General features: G+C 39.8%; 1 protein-coding gene across 6 annotated transcripts in view; it reads right to left on the bottom strand.

Moving 5' to 3' along the window:
• CHD6 (chromodomain helicase DNA binding protein 6) overlaps positions 1-22,320 on the bottom strand; it is a 216,602-nt gene that overhangs the window by 57,289 nt on the left and 136,993 nt on the right. For all 6 annotated transcript variants that reach the window (XR_010132270.1, XM_055372994.2, XM_055372996.2 and 3 more), the window contains one exon: positions 13,486-13,681. Coding sequence is in view for 5 of the 6 variants with exons in the window: in XM_055372994.2 (XP_055228969.2) it covers positions 13,486-13,681 (196 nt within the window). In the remaining variant the exon portion in view is untranslated. The remainder of the gene's footprint in view (positions 1-13,485; positions 13,682-22,320) is intronic.

Consider the following 22,320-nt stretch of genomic DNA (forward strand, 5'->3'; position numbering starts at 1 on the left):
AAATTGGTACCAGTAAAGCAGGGCGTTGCTGAAAAGATACCCGAAAATGCGGAAGTGACTTTGGAACTGGGTAATAGGCAGAGGTTGGAATAGTTTGGAAGGTTCAGAAGAAGATAAAATGTGGGAAAGCTTGGAACCTCCTACAGACTTGTTCAATGGCTTTGCCCAAAATGCTGACAGAGATATGGACAATAAGGTCCAGGCTGAAGTGGTCTCAGAAGGAGATGAGGAACTTGTTGGGAACTGGAGCAAACGTGACTTTTGTTACATTTAAGCAATGAGACTAGTGGCATTTTGCCCCTGCCCTCGAGATTTGCGGAACTTTGAACTTGAGAAGGATGATTTAGGGTATCTGGTGGGAGAAATTTCTAAGCAGCAAAGCATTCAAGGGGTGACTTAGGTTCTGTTAAAAACATTCAGTTTTATAAGGGAAGGAAAGAATAAAAATTTGGAAAATTTGCAGCCTGACTATGCGATAGAAAAGAAAAATCAATTTTCTGGGGAGAAATTCAAGCTGGCTACAAAAATTTGCGTAAGTAACAAGGAGCCTAACGTTAATCCGCAAGAGCATGGGGAAAATGTCTTTAGGCCATGTCTGAGACCTTCATGGCAGCCCCTCCCATCACAGGCTCGGAGGCCCAGGAGGAAAAAGTGGTTTTGTGGGCTGGGCCCAGGGTCCCTGTGCTGTGTGCAGCCTAGGGACTTGTTGCCCTGTCCCAACTGTTCCAGCTGTGGCTGAAAGGGGCCAACGTACAGCTCAGGCTGTGGCTTCAGAGGGTGAAAGCGCCAAACCTTGGCAGCTTCCACGTGGTGTTGAACCTGAGGGTGCACAGAAGTCAAGAATTGAGGTTTGGGAACCTCCACTTAAATTTTAGATGTATGCAAATGCCTGGATGTCCAAGCAAAAGTTTGCTGCAGAGGTGGGGCCCTCATGGAGGACCTCTGCTAGAGCAGTGCGGAAGGGAAATGTGGGGTTGGAACCCCCACACAGAGTCCCTACTTGGTCACTGGCTAGTGGAGCTGTGAGAAGAGGGGCACCATCCTCCAGACCTAGAACTGTAGATCCACTGACAGTTTGCATTGTGTGCCTGGAAAAGCCACAGACACTCAATGCCAGCCCAAGAAAGCTGCTGGGAGGGAGGCTGTACCCTGCAAAGGCACAGGTGTGGAGCTGCCCAAGACTACCTCTTGCATCAGCATGACCTGAATGAGAGACCTGAAGTCAAAGGAGATCATTTTGGAGCCTTAAAATTTCACTGCTCTGGTGGATTTTGGACTTGCATGGGCCCCCTTTGTTTTGGCCAATTTCTCCCATTTGGAATGGCTGTATTTACCCAATACCTGTATCCAAATCATATCTAGAAAGTAATTAACTTGCTTTTGATTTTACAGGCTCATAGGCGGAAGGGACTTGCCTTGTCTCAGATGAGACTTTGGACTGTGGACTTCTGGGTTAATGCTGAATGAGTTAAGACTTTGGGGGACCGTTGGGAAGGCATGAAATGTGAAGACATGAGATTTGGAGGGGCCAGGGGCAGAGTGATATGATTTGTCTGTGTCCCCATCCAAATATCAACTTGAATTGTATCTCCCAGAATTCCCACACTGTGGGAGGGACTTAGCAGGGAGGTAACTGAATCATGGGGGCTGGTCTTTTCCATGCAATTCTCACGATAGTTAATGAGTCTCATGAGATCTGATGGGTTCATCAGGGGTTTCTGCTTTTGCTTCTTCCTCATTTTCTCTTGCCGCTTCCATGTAAGAAGAGCCTTTCGCCTCCCACCATGATTCTGAGTCCTCCCCATCCATGTGGAACTATAAGTCCAATTAAACTTCTTTTTCATCCCAGTCCCTGGTATGTCTCTATCAGCAGTGTGAAAATGAACCAATACATCCTGGTTTACCAAGTTGTTCTTGGGGGCAGGAGGGAAGGCAGAACTTGTTCTCCACTGTCACTTTCTTAGACTCAACAATCCTGGTCACTTCCGGGGAGACCCAGACCCCACTGAGGAAGGAGCACATAGCTGGCAGGCAAGAGCTTATGTGTGAGGCCACCAAACATGGGCAGCAGAACAGACCCTGGGCTCTCTGTGCACAGCAGGGCCACCAGGAAGACCAGAGCAAAGGTCTTCATAGCATGGGAACAGCTAACTTTTCCTCTCTCTCGCCAGGCTGCAGGGCAAGTGGCTAAGAAACAGTCCAGCCATAGACAGGGGTAGAAAACTTACAGACAACAATCTGGATACCCTAGAGGTGGTCCCTGCTACTAGGGATGATCAGGTTTCTAGTGCCTACTCAGTGGGCAAATATAGGAAGTGTTTGTGTGTGTAGAATGTATATAAACATATGCATATATAAGACAAAATACATCATGAGGTCATACTGATATTTTTAGTTCAAATTATGATTGAAGAATTTTAGTTTCATCAACCTCACATCTGTATTTCTTTAATCATGTTGAAAAACTCAATTTTCAACCACATCAATATCAGTACTCATTTGATTTGTCCCACAATATAACATTTTCAGAAAACCAATACCATTACAACTCACTCGAAACATAATTACCAAAAAATTTCAAGATTTTTCTCTCCCCAGCCACTTAGGGATATATCCTGCTAAGTATGTATAGTGTTTTAAATACACACTTGAAAGTAGGTTTATTTTCTGTAGTTGCAAGGTTAGCAATCCTGAAACTACTTTCTGTTTAATCTAGGATTCAGCAAATGAGTAAAGATACCGGGGGTAGCAGGAGTAAGGGCTTTCACTGTTGGAGAAAGAAATTATAAATATGGAAAGGAGGAAAACTAAAATAAACTCTGTGGTGCTAGAATGAATTGGAGGTATCAGTATTAACTCATGGTTAGGTGTACATGTGTATTTATATACACACATACATATACACAAAGGTGCAGAAATAGATATGGATATGCATGTTTACGTATGCATTTGTGTCTATACACACATATACAAATGAATGCATATATTTACACATATGCATATTTATAGTTTCTCTTTCTGTGTGTATTCCAGCTATGTCCACTGAGAGGGCCTAGAAGAAACATCATTGCAGTAGCAATGAACACACCCAACTCCTGAATCTTGATTGCTAAAAACCATTATCTATACAACAGAGCCACAGTGTGCTAGAGAAATGGCTAACTGTAGTTAGGGCTGTGGTAGAGAAAGTATAGACTAAGCCTGAAACATATTACTGTGTCAGATGTAAGAAATTACTCAAAGAACGAGGCAGACATATGAGAATAACACTTAAAGTTCGAAGAGACTCCCACTGGCTAAGTCTAGAACTATATGAACAGAACATTGAAATAAAGATAGTAACAGATTATAACTCACTAAATAAAAAAAGAACCCATGTATTCATATTGACATAAAATAAATAAATGGGAGGAAAAGGGAACACTCTTCCTTATAGTAGAATGCTAACTAACCAGTGCAGAGCGACAGTTAGAAAATCATCACTTTGTAACCATCATAGTGATGACCGATTCAGCCAAAAATAATCAATGGATGCTAAAACCAATGGGTGATACTTTGATGAGGAACAGGTATAGTTCCAATTTATTTCTCCAAAATTACTTATTATTTTCAAAGGGAAAAACAGAAACTTTATAAGTGGAGAAATCTGACAGACATCACTGTACTAAGTGATCAAAGTTACCATCATCAGACAAATGGACACCATATTATTCCTGATGTGATATACTGAGATGGCTGTGTCAGTTCTGTGGTAGTACTAAACCTAGATCCAATCCTGAGGAAATACAGACAAATCCAAACGGAGGGACAACCTACAAAAAAACTGGCCAGTACTCTTCAAAAACTTGAAGGTCATAAAATAAAAACTGAGGAACTGATCCAGATTAACTAAGACTAAAGGGACATGACAGCTAAAGGTAATGGGTGACCCTGGATTGAATCCTGGACTGGGGAAATGACAGCTATAAAATATGTTGAAACAAATGATAAGACTTGAATATGAACTGTGGATTGGAGAATAGTATTTTTATATCTTGATTCTGAGAACTGAACTGTGAATATACATGAGAAAGTCCTTGTACTTAGTGAAATACACACTGAAAGTATTTAGGGGGCAAGGGGGTACAATGCCTGCAACTTACTCTCAAATAGCTCAGACAAAAAGTGACGTGTCTATGCATGTACTCAGAGAAAGAAAGGGACAGAGACACAAAGGAGAGAGTGAGAATGGGCAAAAATGATAGAGTCGAGGCAAAATGTAAACACAGCTGGTGAATCTGGATAAAGGGTACACTGGAGTTGCAAAATGAAATTATATAGAAATAAAAATGTATAAACATATTAAATACAGACCCTTGAAATAATCCTTTTCTGTGAGTTATAAGCTATTCACTTGATACACAGCTAGATTCAATTGTTTCATTTTGCTTTTGAGTTTTAGGAATTGATGTTTCCCCCTATTAATTTAACCACACTGAAGCAGGTCGTGAAGAAAATAACTAAACTAAGCAACTTTGGCAAATAGTATTCTGATTATATACTGTAATACTAAAGACCAAAAAACCCACTATAGACCAACATTATATTCCGGTAAATGTATTTTTCACAAAATATGGGTTAGCAATTCTAAAACTACTTGATGTGTATACTAGGATGAAATAAATGAGTAAATATACTGTGTAATAATAACAAGGTCCAGGCTTCATCTTGCCAGAGAAAGAAGTTACAAATAAGGAAGAGAAGGAGACTATAATGAACCCTGTGATGCTGCACTGTAATTAGAAAATTCACTATGGATGAATATATACAGAATAAATATAGCTGTGTGGTATGAGTGCTTGCTTAAGTATGCATACATCTGTTTCCGAGCTCCATATGCACAGAGGGTCTAGAAGCAATAACAATCTAGTAGCAGTGGGCATACCTAGTAGCCAGAGTTTGGTTTCTAAATGCTATTCTCAAGTAAAAGAAAGCAAGGATCGTTGGAGAATGGTCAATTCCAACGTGGGGGCACGAAAAATGTAACATGGACTTGAACCGTAAGGAAGCACTCAAAAAACAATGGGAGCATGTCAAAAAAACACCAATGTAAAGGAGCTACCAACGGCCAAATCTGGACAACCTGAAAACAAAATAAATAGAGTAATGGATTATAAAATAAAACAAAATCCACAAGTCAATACTGATATAAATAAATGGGAGACAAAGGACAACTTCGTTATAATAGAATTCTTACTAATAAATGTAGAAGGGATGATGAGAATAGAAAGCTACCATTAGCTAAACACCATGGTAATAATTTACTGAAAGCAAGAACCATTGATGGAAGCTAAAATTAATGGACAGAAGTAGGATGAAAAACAGGATAGTCTCAAAATATTCACTCAGAAGATACTAATTTTTAGAGATAAATACAGTTATTTTATGGTGGAGAAACTTGGCAGATGGCACGTTAACCAAGTAATCAAAGTTACATCACGAGTAATAAGATGTATTCATATCACGCATCCCCTGATATAATGCACTGAGGAGGACATAATGATTTCTATGATACTCTTGCCTAAAATGCATAACCTCATATCTCACCATAAGAAAACATCAGGCAAATACAAACTGAGAACAGTCCACGAAACAACTGGTCAGTACCCTTCAAAAGTGTCAAGGTCATGAAAGATAAGAAAGACAAAGGAATTGTCACAGACTGCAGAAGGTTAGGGAGTCACAACTTCTAAATGGAATGCGGATACTGGGCCAGAAAAAAAAAATTTCTAGGAAACTGAAGGAATGAATATGAATAAGGTCTGTACATTAAAGAGTATCATATCAATGTTGCTTTCTTGGTTTCAATCATTATACTAAGGTTATATAAAATGTCAACATTAAGGGAAGCTGGGTGAAGTGTACATTGGAATTCTACATAATTTTTGCAACTTTTAAAAAAGGTTAAAAAATTAATTTTGTTTTAATAATGAGGTAAAATGCTTAAAATTCCAAAGTCAAATACACAAAACAGCATATTTGGAAAAACCAGCTTCTTTCCCTGTCACTTCCATCCTGTTCTCTAAAGGTAACCATTTAAAAACAAAGTTTGTAGGCCGGGCGTGGTGGGTCACGACTGTAATCCCAGCACTTTGGGAGGCTGAGGTGGGTGGATCACAGGTCAGGAGTTCGAGACCAGCCTGGCCAACATGGTGAAACCCCGTGTCTACTAAAAATACAAAATTAGCTGGGCGTGGTGGTGCGTGCCTGTAATTCCAACTACTTGGGAGGCTGAGGCAGGAGAATTGCTTGAACCCAGGAGGTGGAGGTTGCAGTGAGCCGAGGTTGCGTCACTGCACTCCAGCCTGGGTAACACAGCAAGACTCCATCCCAAAAAAACAAAAACAAAAACACACACAGTTTGTTTTAGTTTTACCCTTGGTAGGGAAGAGACAGACAAAGACACACAGCCTTTTAAGATAAATGCTAGCATACAGTACAAACTTTTTCCACCTTATTTTTTTCCCCACTTAACAATATATCCAGGGTACAATCCAGGGTATAGCAGGATATAGTGATATTCTTCATTCTTTTTTCAAAGCTGAATATATTACAGTTTATTCAATTAGTCATCTATTGCTGAACAATTGAGTTGTGTAGTCTTTGGCTATTATAATTCGTTGCTGGACCTTCTTTCTGTATCTTTAGCGGTAGCAAATCTCTGCTACTGGGAGGTTTGATGAATGATTCTGCAAATTAAGGAAGTGATCATGGTGAACAATATGGTTTATGAGACCTTCAAGATAGTAATCTTATACGGCCCTTAAGTACTGACCCTGATTTCTTTTTCTGGCTCATATGGTGTTGAGGGTAAATTACAAGAGGGAGTTGAAAAGTTCTGAGCAAAAGATCTGATGGAGGAGCCCTGCAGACACTGCTAATGGCCTTCGTAGCATCCATCTCTTTCTTGCTCACTGCCAGAACCCTGACTCTTGTACAGGGCAGCAACATGTTCAACCGAAACCACTCCCAGCCTCCCAGGGATGGCCAGGTAACACAGTCCTAGACAATGAGGTGTAACAGAACCTCCTGAAGATATGTGCCAAAGTTCTGCTTTCCTGTAAAAACCAACGTGCCTGCATTCCTTATTTTTCCTTTCTGGGATGGAACCAAGAGGCTGTAAACCACACATACTGAGGCCAGTGGAGCAGAAAGACAGGAGGAACCCGGGACTCCGATGACACTATGATGTCGCCTCACTAGTCCTCAACTGCCTACCTCTGGACTTGTTAACTGAGAAAAATAAACCCCTGTTTGGGAGAGCCGAGGCCACAAGCAGCTAAATTACATAGAAATAAACATGTTCTCCCCCTAAGATGACTTACCTGAAGGACAACAGGATAAGTCCCATCACATTTAAGAGACTCATCATTTTACAGTCAAATCTCAAACCATTCTTTATTTTCCTAAGAGAACTCAACCAAAAAAAACCTGAGATAGAGAAAGAAACATTCAGAACTAGGGCCAGGAACTCAGATGAAGTCCAAGGGAAATGCATCAGCAAAGGTATAAATACAAAAACCTTTGGAGTAAAACACAACTAGGGGGCAGTGGTGCTATAATCCCCCAGCCCTAATCCCTGGAGAAAATTATAGTGCTCTAATTATAGTGCTCACCATTTCTTCTTTATTTTTTAATACATTTGGGGTGGACAAAAGCCAAAGAGAAATGAATAACGATGTTCTGACAATGAAAAAAAAAAAAAAAAAAAGGCTGGGTGTTGTGGCTCTCGCCCATCTTCCCAGCACCTTGGGAGTCTGAGGCAGGACTGCTTGAGGCCAGGGGTTTGAGACCAGCCTGGGCTGTCAACATAACAAGACCCTCTCTGGGGTTAAATCTGTCAGATAAGTCAGTCAAGAACTAGCTGAGAACAGGAAGGACAGATGAATTCACAGAATGGGAAAGGGGTGCTTTTGGGCAGCAGAAAGGAGTTAAAAAAAAAAAAAAGAGGACATTGACAAGGAGAGGCAGCGGCGTACTCAAAACGAACGTGACTCATTCTATTTAGGACTGGTGCTGTGTAATAAGTGCCTGTCCCATCCTGTGCTTCAGACGTGCCGCCTATTCACATCCCACTCTACATGGTCATACTCTTTGTTTTATCTGGAATATTCTTCCTTCTTATCTCATAATTTTAGATCCTTTTCATTATTTCTGCTCAAATGTCATCTTCTTAAAGAAGTCTTCCTAGACCATTCTTTCTAAATCAGGGCAACCAAATCCTATCATTCTTTTTTTTTTTTTTTGGAGATGGAGTTTTGCTCTTGTTGCCCAGGCTGGAGTGCAATGGCATGATCTTGGCTCAGTGCAACCTCCACCTCCCAGGTTCAAGCGATTCTCCTGCCTCAGCCTCCCAAGTAGCTGGGATTACAGGTGCCCATCCCGACGCCTGGCTAATTTTTGTATTTTTAGTAGAGACAGCATTTCACGATATTGGCCAGGCTGGTCTTGAACTCCTGACCTCAGATGATCTGCCCACCTCAGCCTCCCAAAGTGCTGGGATTACAGGCATGAGCCACCGCGCCCAGCCCCAACTTCCATCATTCTTATCCCCTTATTTTATTTTCTTTGCAGTAAATATTGCTTATGTGTAATTATCTTATTTTTCCTCATTTATTGTCTGCCTATCCTACTGAAATAAAACTGTCAGTCTAGCTCACCAGTGTCTCTCCAATACTTTAAGTAACACCTGGCATGTCCCAGTGATCAAGAGATAGTCACTGAATAAATGACAACATTGTACAGTATTTGTGTATACATTTACAAATTATTACTTTCTCATAGCAAAGAAGACTCAACAGGTGCAATCCTCCAAACTCCAGACACACACACTGTCAAGAAATAGGGGATGTAGGTGGGGCGTGGTGGCTCATGCCTGTAATCTCAGCACTTTGGGAGGCTGAGGTGGGTGGATCACTTGAGCTCAGGAGTTCAAGACCAGCCTAGGTAACATGTTGAAACCTCTTCTCTACAAAAATTACAAAAATTAGCCAGGCATGGGGCTCGTGACTATAACTCCAGCTATTTGGGAGGCTGAGGTGGGTGGAGGCTGCAGTGAACTGACTTCGAGCCACTGCACTCTAGCCTGGATAACATAGCGAGATCCTGTCTTCTGAAAAAATAAAATTAAAAAGATAAGAAATAGGGGGTGCAAGCAACGTGGTGGCAGCAGAGGAAGAGGCACAGGGGTCCAATACCTCTTCCCCTCGGAGCAGTGTGGGAGTTTCCTGAGTCCTGCTTCTGGCGATCGTGGAAAGGGCCTGTCTCCTCACTCTGGACTCCCAACTGACTTCCAAAATCCTGCAGACATGCAGCAGCTGCATTATCTTGTGGCTGTGCTCTTGGCCAGGACATCTGCTCCCATACTTTCTGAATTCTGCCTTCAGGGACCTTAGCAGCAGGAAGGACGCAGAACTGTGCAGCCCACCACTGTTATCTTGAACCCTCTTCAACCTTAAGGATCTCTTGCCTCCAGATGCAAAAAGTCCCCCAGAGAATAAGAAGCAGAAGTATCACAGAACAATGGAAGAGGAAGGTTTGTGGTCTCTGAGGGGGGCATGATACCATGTTATTCCCAAGAAGTCTGCCTTTGCCTTCAGGGGTAGCAGCAACAGTGGCCTACTCCTAAGAAGAAAGAAGATAAAAACCCAGTTTTTCCTTTGTCTTTCCTTCTCAGGCTACTGTTATCGTCCTGTGCCACTTCTTAACCCTAGGTGTTATGGGAAACCTAGACAACACTTGCTGCTGCTGATGTGCCAGGACTAAATTAGAGCCTCTGTCTTCTAAATGATGGTGAGGAAAGGCAAACTGATAACCTTCAATTTTGTACACACATTGATGCGAATACAGACATATTCAAGGTTTGAGAGAGGGTGTGGCACTTACCTGACTCTAGATAAGATCTCCCCATTAAGGGGACGTAAAAATTGGTTTTCCTTTAATAGTCCAGATAAAACAGTAATATTGCTAAGATCTCTCAGTGCTAACTTTAATCTCTTTTGTTATTCCTAAGTAGTACCCAGTTTCTATCTTGGATCCTAATGAACCTGTGCCTTCATTTTCTGGAAAGCAAGAGGAGGACAGGAGGATTTGGGAAGAGGAACACAATGATGTCAGCGTCCCAGCCTCCACACTCTCTCTGGAGTAAATATTCTATATTTATAGCACGTGGGTGCAAGGGCAAATGCCAAGGGGCGTGGGAATGTGTGTGTTTGTGTGGGGAGTGTGCATCGTTTCGTGGACAGTCTCCAGCCCTCTTGCTTTTGGAAAAGCCCTCTTGCTCTCTTCCTCATCACACCAAGCAAGCAAGAACCTTGCTCCATCTCTGTGGGAGACACAGAATTTGGACCTTCCTCTCTCTATCACATCTTTTTTATAGCCCACCAGTCCCACTAACTAATAGCCACTCTTCTAGTCCCCTGTCCTAAAACTGCTCTACATTTCTCAATTCTTTCATCTCTACCTAGACTGGCTAGACTTTAAAAAAAAAAAAAAAAAGGATGATTCCTTCCGAGTTGTACAAATGTTCTCTCTCACACAGTAACCTTTTGCTGCATTCTCCTTACGAACTCCCACCCTGCATCTTCCACCTTGGATCTTCCTCAGTGCTGGTCTTCTTCGTTTCTTCATTCAGGCTGAGCATTAGAGGAAGTTCAGAAACTGACTCAACACACTAATAAAGTTCACACTATCCCATTTCAGTTTGGACTTCACTGCTATTCCTTAATTCATCTCTTGCCAGCTCCCCAGCAGTGGACATTGAGAACAGCTACTCCAAAGCTTCTCCCTTCATCCAAGACCCTTATTCTGGACAGTCCCACCCAACTTCTCTGGTTGCTACACATATAAATCAGTCACCTCAGATGACTTTGCCTTCTCCACTAGGTTTGAATATTCACATTCTTGCTTTTCCCATGGCATTGCACCTATTCAACTGGTAATGTTTAGACTTCACCTAGGTGAAGCATGGTCATTCCAAAATGTTTGCCTCTGGCCATGAGCTGTTGCCAGCCCCATACTTCCACTGATCCTCCTGGATATCGCTTCAGGCATGTCCAGCCGAGGTGTCCTCAAACTGGCCATTCAACTTTGGTTTCCTGTGCCACTATTCTTCCAGCTGCCATGCCTCACAGTCAGGTGAGCATCACAAAGAAGCTGAGAACTTTGTAACTGTCAAGGACTTAAGAAATCATGTTTTGGGGTTGGCAAAAATCTGAAAAGGGCCTGATAGTAAATATTTTAGGTTTTGTTGGCTATGAGGTCTCTGTTGCAACTACTCAATTCTGCCACTGCAACATGAAAGCGGCCACAGATTATATACTTACAAACGGGTGTGATTATATTCCAATAAAACTATTTTTAAAAACAGGCAGCAGGCCAAAAGGCAATCATTTTCCACCCCTTAATCTGTATCATTGTCGTAAGTAGGTTCTTGATAGTGAGCTGATCAAATATTAGTTTTTGCTTATTATTATTTTAGTGTTGAGTGTGTTACTCCTTTAAAAATGGGTTATTCATTATATCTAGCAACTTATATTCAGCCATCTTTTCACCAGTAGAAAGATGGTAAGCTAGTTATAATCACTGGTTTTCTTTGAGATCACTGGTTTTCTTTGAGGTTGCATGTTGAACATAGTTTATGATGTATACCATGAAACATTTTCAGTTTTTTTTTTTGTTTTTTTTTTTGAGACGGAGTCTCGCTCTGTTGCCCAGGCTGGAGTGCAGTGGCACAATCTTGGCTCACTGCAAGCTCCGCCTCACGGGTTCATGCCATTCTCCTGCCTTGCCTCCCGAGTAGCTGGGATTACAGGCACCCACCACGCCCGGCTAATTTTTTTTTGTATTTTTAGTAGAGACGGGGTTTCACTGTGTTAGTCAGGATGGTCTCAATCTCCTGACCTTGTGATCCGCCTGCCTCAGCCTCCCAAAGTGCTGGGATTACAGGCATAAGCCATCGTGCCCGGCCATTATTTTCAGAGTTTTAACCATCACTAACTTAATTTAAAGCACTAGTTTTCAACTAGTAGGCTGCTTTCTTCAAACACAAGTTTATGTGGAAACTCATTAAATGAAAAAGACAAAGGGCTGAGTGCAGTGGCTGACACCTCTAATCCCACCACTTTGGGAGGCCGAGGCGGGCGGATCACCTGAGGTCAAGACCAGCATGCCCAACACAGCAAAATCCCATCTTCACTAAAAATACAAAAATTAGCCAGGCGTGGTGGCAGGCCCCTGTAATCCCAGCTACACAGGAGGCTGAGGCAAGAGGCAAGAGAATCACTTGAACCTGGCAGGCAGAGGTTGCAGTGAGCTGAGATCGCCGCACTGCATTCCACCCTGGGGGAATGGAGTGAGACTCTGTCTCAAAAAAAAAAAAAAAGAAAGGAATAGACAAAGCAGCAACTCTGTAGGAGTGGGTGGGTAGAGAAGAAGCCCAGATACCCATTGGCTTAGTGCCCTCTTCCCTGCATCCCTTCTCTTGCAGTATCCCCTAGAGTACCTCTTGAATCCTGTCAAACAGCAGCCTCCAAACTTCTTTTGATCAATCACCTGTATTATGAAAAAGGTTTTGAGCCACCCACCCACCTTCTTCACCACATACCCATAATCCTAGTGTTAGTAAATATCTCAAGATATATGCAATATACACTTAAGATGAAGTTCTTCATTAATGATAATGGCTGTAAATCTATATTCCATATAGTCTTATTGACAAGTTAGAATCTTTTTGGCTGACTTCGCGGCCCATATAGTTAGAATGCCATTGTTTTTACTTTGAAACAGGGTTGATGAAGAACTCCAAACTGGACCCTGCCATTTTCTTGCTTGTTTATGTTAGCTTTTAAAAAATATATCAACTCCAATCTTTGCAGTAATCTTTTAAAGCCACCAGTTATTTAGTTTGGCTAAAACCAGAAAATAGAATCCATAAAGCCACTTGACTGGACACATGTAAACTCTAATGTGTTGCACTGTGTGGAGAACAAAGGAACTAGTGAGGCTGCCCCTGTTGCCCCTGCCACGCCATGGAACTTTCCCACCCCTCTGGGTTAACTCGTTTACTGTACATGACACATGACCATCTTAACCAACAAACTGAGTGAAAATGCCCGAATCGTCTACCTATCAAGAATTAGAGCATTAGTCAAGATTAGTATCTTTATTTCTGATAATAATAATAATTAGTAGTTCTAGTCTATATCTGGAGGCTACCACTGTGAAACATCATTTGATTTAATGGAAAGAACCACACTCTCTAATTAGTCGGAAGGGTTGACATTTACTTTTCATTCAGTTTCACCCCCTGACCAAGGCCCTAAGCCTGTCATTCAGCTGACACCATAGCATAGAGCATCACGGATGCTCTGTAGCCAAGCCAGGCCCTATCATGATGTTCTGGGATCCAGGGCAGCTAAGGTAAACAGCAATCATCCTAGTGGTTACCTGCAAGTCATTTTGTGGGTTCCAGTCAGAATCAAATATGATGCAGGTATCAGCAGCTGTGAGATTGATCCCCAGGCCTCCCGCTCTGGTGCACAGAAGAAAGACAAAGCGGTCTGAATCTGGCTTACAGAACCGGTCGATGGCTGCCTGGCGCAGGTTTCCCCGTACTCGCCCATCAATTCGCTCATAGGTGTATCTGAGGGGACCCAAATGAACGAAAGCCCAGGCGTTAATCATGACTTCAATGGAGAACAGCACAAAATGCAGGAAGCTGTCGACTGATGGCCTTAAATCCCTCACTTCTAAATTTGGACCAAATGACAGCAGTCTAGAAGGAATCCTGCCCCCTACATATGCAGCAGGGCAGACACTTAAAACTGTATTGCAAAATGCCCCCCTCTCAAAACAAAACAAAACAAAAAAACAAAACAAAGCAAAAAAAACCAGCTGTAAACTAAGAAGGACTAGAAGAATTAAATCATAAAATACTGATCCCCATAGCCCAAGCAACTTCTTCTCTCAAGTATTCCCAGTTTACACTTAAATCTAATCATAAGACCAGGAAAAACAAACAAAAGCCTTTCCCAACTACTTTGAGTAGTGCTCACAAAAAGGACTCAGAGTTTTCATCAGTTTCCAGCTACTTTAGGGTAAACCAGAAATGGTAAGAAGATTAAACTGTGAGGCAGTCCTTTTATGTCACTTCTAGCCTACCAAGTTCCTCAAAGTTTTGGAGGTACACAGCAAAACCTCCAAGTTTATAGCTGAAACCAAGGTCTTCTGGACAGTAGTACATTGCCAAGCATAAATCACAGGAAAGGTTTTTGAGGTGTGTGTGTGGGGTGAAGGAACTGATGAATAGGTAGAGGAAAATAAAGTAGGAAAGTAAAGCTGAATATCATTGAGAAGGCATACACCTGTGTGGAAAATCAAGAAACGGGTGGAGTGCATGGTAGAGGTAAGGGTAAAAGGAAAAAGAATAAGAAATGAAACTGTTAAGGGAACATATTACCCATGCCCATCTAGAGGGAAAACAGAAGAGACCTTTATGTTGGAGATCATGGGATTAACACAGAAGCTATAGCAGCAATCTGGACAGCTGCTGGGCGTCTTATTCTTTTCCTATTTACCCCTGACAACATATGAATTAACAAGGGGGATGTTACTCTGGGCCCAATTTTGACCCACAAACACGAACTGGTTAGTGAAGCAGAAGTAATAGGAAACGTGTGAGAAAAGAACCAAATCATCCCAAACCGACAACAGCCAAGACCATGAATCCTGGCAAAATCCTATCAGCAGCCCAGAATTTGGGAAATCAGATCTCTAAAACTTACATAAATAAGCAGGAAGAAAATAAGGATAGATAACCTAGGGGTAGATAATTCTGTGTGAGGATGGCTTTGGAAAACTAAATCTGGCAATATGATCTTGACTTCCTTGAAGAAAAGAAAAAGCCATGTAAAGAAACCACCCAAGGAAATGCACATGAAGAAACCTGACCAACTCAGACTTACAAGGGACATGTATAAAGCAAAGAAACAAGTCTGAAAATGCTGTCTCCCTTTTATAAAGCCACAATACAACCATACCTAAAATTAAGGGTACAATTTTTTGTTTCCTCTTTATTTAAAATTATAATACACTCAAGAATAATAAATGAGAACTACAGCAGCAAATGAAATGGGCGGTGGTGATAGGATTGTCATGAAGGCAGACTAAAAAGATTTTGTGTCATAGACAAAGGCTAAGGATTAGATGTCTGAATTCTATAGATTTAATTATCACCATTATTCATAACAACCACAATAATAATATTAGCAGCAAATTCTTAAGTGTCAGTTCTGTGCCAAACCCTGTGGTACATGCTTGGTACACATCATTACATTTAATTCTCACAATAGTCCTATGAGGTAGTTTCTATTATCATCCTCATTTTACACTTAGGAAACCTAAAAACAGAACAAAACAAAAATTCATACAAGTAACATATCTTGCTTAGTCATCTAGCTGGTTAAGTGAGTTAAACCCACATCCATTTGACTTAAAGCTTTCACACTGTACCTTACATTTCAATGCAGTAGGACAGAAAGGTTTTCCTAAACACTTAAGAAGAGAAATGGAGAATACATAAGGGACACTAATAAACTTTGGAAGCTTGTAACTCTAACAGGAGATGGAAACAGAAACTATAACTAGGTATCAAAACATTTTTGATAAATCAGTGCTCAGGATCTGTAACAGTTACAGAAGTTTAGCCATGTATGTGATGCAATAGAGGAAGCACAATACTTGGAGTCAAAAACAGGGTTGAGATTCAATTAAAGAACAGCCATTTCCCCCCCTCTACCCTCCACCACCATCATACATATGAATGATTAATGCTGCAGGAAAAGACTCCATGCTCTTTGAAAAAACACCCCTAGTCATCAGAGTTAGATACCACATGGATCAGAGTGAGGCTGGGAATTAGCACAGCCTTAAGGGGGAGGGGAAATCAATACACAGTGATGATACAGCTCAGCCATCACCTAGGGAAAACGTTCCCATAAAATTAGATGAGTGTTTTTGTGTATTATAATGTAACAACACTTTTAGAACTTTTAGAACAAGATGAATGGAATAATTCTCTATCACTTGTTTAGTTTTGAGGGAGTGCTCTCAAAGAACACAAAACTTAAAAAAAAATTGAATTATTTGAGCTCCTCCCTCACTTTTGAGCCAGATCCTCTGGCCATGCCCTCATTCCTGTGTGAGAGTCTGGCATGAAATTAAATGGGAACAAAACCAAACTGACAGCTGGAGAGGCAAAGAGGCTCAAGAACAAAGAAAACCTTGAGGGCTAATAAGTCTGAATGAAGAAATCAGACATCATAAAATTTTCCACACTGAACTTCAGCACAGCAATTAACCCTCTGTGACAACTGTATTTTTAACAAGATCCCTAGGAGTTGATATGGTTCAAACTGTAATTCTGAGTCACTATCAAATACTATCAAGTATCAACAAGCAGCAGGTGGCACTCTGGAAAAAACCTCTATGTGACTGGCCAGGAGTAGACTGACATGTTTTTGGCACAAGAAATGTTGACTTTAGAAAGGTCTGAAGGGAAATGAACAACTTTCTGGTCTCCCAGCAATAATCAACTGGAAAACATGAAGAGTTAATTTAAAAAAAGAAAACCAAAAAACAAAACAAAACAAAACAAAACCAACACCAAAAACCATTCACAACAGTTACAAGCATATAAAATACTTAGGATTTAATTCAGTAAGAAATATGAAGGATTGGTAACATAACACTAAGGGGCCATGCTTTGTTCACCATTATGACTGTAACACCTGCAGAGGTTCTAGCACAATGCAGACATTTTACAAATATTTACTGAGACAATAGTGTATATGAAGGACCCAAGTTAAGTGTAGTGAAAAGCATGTTCTTTGATTTTGCAAAGATGTCAGTCTAAAAAAATAAAGAAAAAGAAAAAAAAAGCTAAAAAAATCCCAACACATGAATATATGTATATATATAAACATGTAAATGTGTATGTATGTATACATACATCTATACATACACACACATTTTTCTGGAGTTAGGGGCTGGAGCAGACAGAGACAGATAAATAAGCCAGGTATGGTGGCTCGCTCTTGTAACCCCAGCAATTTGGGAGGCCAAGGCGGGAGGATCACTTGAGGCCAGGAGTTCAAGAAGAGCCTGGGCAACATAGTGGGACCTCACCTCTACAAAAAAGAAAGAAAAATCAGACAGGCATGGTGGCCAATGTGCCTATCGTCCTAGCTACTCAGGAGGAGTTAGGTGGGAGGATTGCTTGGGCCCATGAGTTCAAAGTTGCAGTGAGCTATGATCACGCCACTGCCCTCTAGCTTGGGAGACAGAGCAATACCCTGTCTCTAAATATAAATAAATAAATAAATAAATAATTCTGAAGTTCATCTGGAATATTAAATATGCAAAGGAATAAAACTACTGATCAAAAGACTAGAAAGGCTAGACACATATCCAGTATATATAATATCTCCCTATATTTCATAGAATTTTATGAGTGAGGGAAATAGACTATTTTACTAAACAGAAAATTAGAAAATGCAATATATTTGGAAATAAATGAAAATCAGACTTCGATTATATGCCATTTACCAAAATTACAGAAGGGCTAAAGACTTAAATGAAAAAAAAAATCAAATAATCCAGTTAAAGATTATGAACATACACATGTAATACTTTGATCTCTCCAAACCTCTAGTAAAATGACAGTAAAGGATTTTTTAAAAAGGTATAATCCCTTCCCCAAATAAATCCACCAAAAGAACAGAAGTGATAAAATTCTGGCATCTGGAAAGTCGTATTTGATTTAAAGAAGGCAGAATCCCAGGCAAGACACAACCTAATTAATAGTGCAGAACACGTGACGGGATCAAACACTGGTGGCACTAGGTATCCCCGAAAGCAGGGACGCAGAGTCTAAAAACAGGGAAACTGGTGGAATATTTGCTGAAGTATTTACTTAGCCTCTAGATCACCTACCCCAGCCTTGAAGAGGGTAAAATAAAAGATCTTGATCCTCTCTACTCTAGAAGATACTAACCACAGTTAAAAGTGAATGTGCCATGCTGAAAAGGGGAAAAGAGACAGAGATAGTGGGAGCCCTTACTCTTTCTCACCCCTCCCCCACAATTAGCTCTAAATACAGTCAAGTTTCCACCTATAGGCAGGGGAGAGTAAGAGGAACAGGACCTCAAAATGCTGATATAGAAGGGTCCCCAATGAAAATGGTCCAGCCAGATGCACAGTGCTCCCATATGGAAAGTGAAGTGCACAGTCAACAAGCCTTGCTCACATACTCAGAGCTTCTGGTTGGCTCCACAGTGCCCCCCATCTGATGGCCTAAGATAACAGACATGAGGCTGATATGAAACACACAGCCTCTGCTTCTGGTAAGGAGGAGCAAGGTCCTAACACACCAACCCTCTAGCAAATGACAAATTCTGGACAAACTATAAAAACCAAAATGAATGAACAGAAAAACCTACCTGAGGGCACTGGCGAGTTAACAAAAGCAGACAGATCTTGGAGAAGAATAGAAATTTGTGGTTTCAGCCAGAGGGGAGGCCACAATTATGGTGGCAAGTTGTTGATCAGCTATAATTGATAAAAGCTGTTGTCTTTCTGACACACATCAGGGGAAGGTACCTAGGGCAACTAAGACTGCCAGAGAGTGAGAGGGGACCCCCAGAAAGCAGAGAAATAGAGATGGGAACCCCAAACTCTGGGTATAAACTCTGCCCAAGTTTCTGGCTGATTTCTGACTCACACTTGCTCGGGCCTGATTGTGGTAGTCTGAAATGGGAACTACTATCTACCAGAGACATTGACAGAGTTTGCACTTTGAGCACAACCTAGTTAACTGCTTCCAAATAAAACCCATCAACATCTTCAGAGCAATATAACAGAATTCTAAATCTCTAGAACATAATATTCACTAGGTCTAGGGAAAAATTCAGTTATTCTCATTCTCAAGGGAACAGACAATTAACAGATGTCAACGTCAAACCTACAATGTTATAATTCAGACAAGAACTTTAAAGCTGCTATTATGCTGACGCTTAATGAAGTCAAGGAATGTTAAGTAATGAATAAAAAGATAAGAAAACTCAGCAGAGAAACAAAACGTTAATAAACATAGAACCAAATGGAAATTTTAGAACTAATAAATAAAGCATAGAGTGTGCTTAATAAGCATGATGGAGATGATAAAGAAAAGTCAGTGAACTTGAAGACAGATAAAAGAGAGAGAAAAAGGGTTTTTAAAAAAACAGAGCCCATGGACTTGTGGGGAATATCTCAAGGTCAAATAAACAGGTAATTAGTCTCACAAATAACCAAGAGAATGGGGCAAAAACAAAAAAGAAATTGAAGAAATAATGATCAAAAGCTTCTCAAATTTGATGAAAGACATACATTTACAAATTCAAGAAGCTCAGTAAGCAGGATGAATCCCAATGATCACAGTTAAACTGCTGAAAACCAAAAATTAAAAAGAAAATCTTAGAAGTAGCCAGAATAAATTAATGTATTGCACACAGGGAGCAGCAATGTGAATGACTGCAGAACTTCTCATAAGAAACCACGGGGACCAGGGCACAGTGGACTAACACTGTAAAGAGCTGGAGGGGGAAGAAAACGAAAAAAAAGTGAACCTAAAATTCTAATATGAAAGACAGATACAAACAAATGGGAAAAAATATGACTTGGAGAAAACAGATGAAGATAAAAAAATTCTATCCTGATAAGCCTTGGAAAGACAGGAGAAGACACTGTACTTGTGAAATAACCAGTGCTATTAAAAATGGAAAAATTACAAAAAATGTTCTGTGAAATTAAAAAATATAATTATAATGAAAGATAAAGTCAAGAAAATTCCCCAGCATCTGAACTTAGATTTCAGATGGGAAAGATCTATTTAGTATCCAGCACCAATGAAGCAGTTCACTGTAAAATTTCATAGGACTGGGGACAAAGAGAATACATAAAAACTTCTAAAAAGAACAAACATAACACATACACAGATTAAGAATCCTACAGGCTTCGAACTTCTCAATGGCAACCCTGGAAGCTAGAAGACAGTGGATTAACACCTTAAAAATTCTGCAGGGAAATGATTTACAACCTAGAATCTCAAATCCCGCGAATAGATTCCTTAAGAATGAGAGCAGAGTAAAACATTTTCAGACAATGTCTCAAAATTTACTTATCATTCACCCTTTCTCAGGAGCTCCTGGAAGAGGTGCTCCAACATGGAATCCACCAACAAGAAGATCTGATTTAAGAGGAAAAAAAAGAAAGCTGTCAGCATGAGAAACAAGGCAGATCACAGCTGACAACTGTGTACTCTGTGGGGAACAGCAACAGGCCAGGGAGGAGGAAGTCAGGAGGCCCCAGAAGGGATGGCCTAGAGAAGAGGAAACTGATGTGTTGGAACATAACCAGAGATTCAGACAACCAGGGTAAAGTTTGCTGCTGAATTATAATAGGTGTATAGAAAAATAAGCAATCAAAAAGATAATTTTTAGTTTCAGAGAAAATAAAAACTGTACAAAAATGAAAAGTAAACAGCACATGACATAACTCAGCTGTAATTTCACATTTTCCTAAGTCATAATAAACAACAAATATTAACCTAACTCAAAGTATTATATGGCATACTGGGAAGATGAGAGGACAGGAAGTTGTATACATGACGGTATGAGGAGCAGTGAAAGAAGGCTAAACATTCATCTTCCACAGTGAGAACGGATAATACCTACAACTGAAAAATATCAAGACATTACAACTAATACCATTATTTAGATACAGCTATAAATACCAAAAGAAATAGCATAAAGAGTTGAAAGTAAATGCTTCTGGGATATGAGAAACTAGGGGAAGGTAGAGAGTGAATTAGCAAATAATTTTTCATTAAGTGTAATAGAATGATATGGCTCTTTAAATTATGTGCACATACAACTTTAATGAAAATAAAAACTAAACTAAAAAGGGAAAGGCAATGATAATATTAAGGCCAGAAGAACCCTGTTGGATGCAACTTGGGTGAAGAAGCCATAAACATGAAAAGAAGAGCTGGGTATGGTGGTCTATGCCTATAATCCAGCTACTCAGGAGGCTGAGACGGGAGGACCACTTCAGCCTAGGAGTTTGAGGCCACGGTGATTGAGCCACTGTACTTCATCTTAGGTGACAGAGCGAGACATTGTCTCAGAAAAAGAAAAAAAAAAAAAATATATATATATATACACTTCAGAATATTTATATGGGTCTCACGGTTAAGATGAGAGAGAAGCCTTTTAAAGCACATTAATTTAAGCTTAAGTTTAGGCCTAAAAAAGGATTTAAAGTTGTTTTAAGACAAAGATTTGACTATTATAAAATTTAGGACATCAAAAAATAAAATAAATGAAAACCCATACTCATAAATAAAATTAAAGAACAAAAACAACACTGGGGAAAGTTTTTGCAACAAATTCTTATAAATAAACAAAAAGTCAAAGACCAAGAGAAAATGTATGAAAAACATGAATACACAATCCACAAAAATGAAATATAAATAACAAATATGAAAAAATACTCATTCTCATTAGTAATCACTATTACAAATTAAAGAGATAATAATTTTGAATTACTGGATTAGCAAAGATTAAGAAGTAAAAACAATATTGATCAGAATGTGGAAAAAAAAGCATTCTCATATGATATTTTGGAAAGGAATATAAATAAAACACTCTTAACTAGAGGGCATTTTGGAAATACTGAGTGTATCAAATGTTTTTAAAAATGTGCACTGACATTTATTCTAAAGAAATACTGAAAACGTAAGTACTTTAAAGGGATATTCATTTATAGAGTCCCTTAAAATGCTGAAAAATTGGAAATGTTTAAAATAGAGTATCACATAGATCATTAAAATTTTCTTGTAGAAAAATAAAGAAAAAAATTTCATAATATATTAAATAAAAAATAAGAGTTACAAAGTGCAATGTAGAACAGCACTGCAATTCAAACAAACAATAAAGCTAAACATATTTATGCAGAAAAAAACAGACTGAGAAGATAACCCCCAAGATGAATGGGGAGTTGTGCAGGTGGTAGTGTTACATATTTTCGCATTTTCAAGAGAAACTACAATCTTAAGTAATTTGAACACAAAATGAGCAATAAATAATAAAGAGAAAATAGCATAAAAGAGAGCTAAATAAAGACTTCTGTACTTACCAAAAGTCTGTTATATACACCTTTACTCATTTTGGGGGGTTCTTTTTT

The sequence above is a fragment of the Gorilla gorilla genome, chromosome 21 (genome assembly GCF_029281585.2).
Source record: "Gorilla gorilla gorilla isolate KB3781 chromosome 21, NHGRI_mGorGor1-v2.1_pri, whole genome shotgun sequence".
In the NCBI taxonomy this organism is placed as follows: Eukaryota; Metazoa; Chordata; class Mammalia; order Primates; family Hominidae; genus Gorilla; species Gorilla gorilla.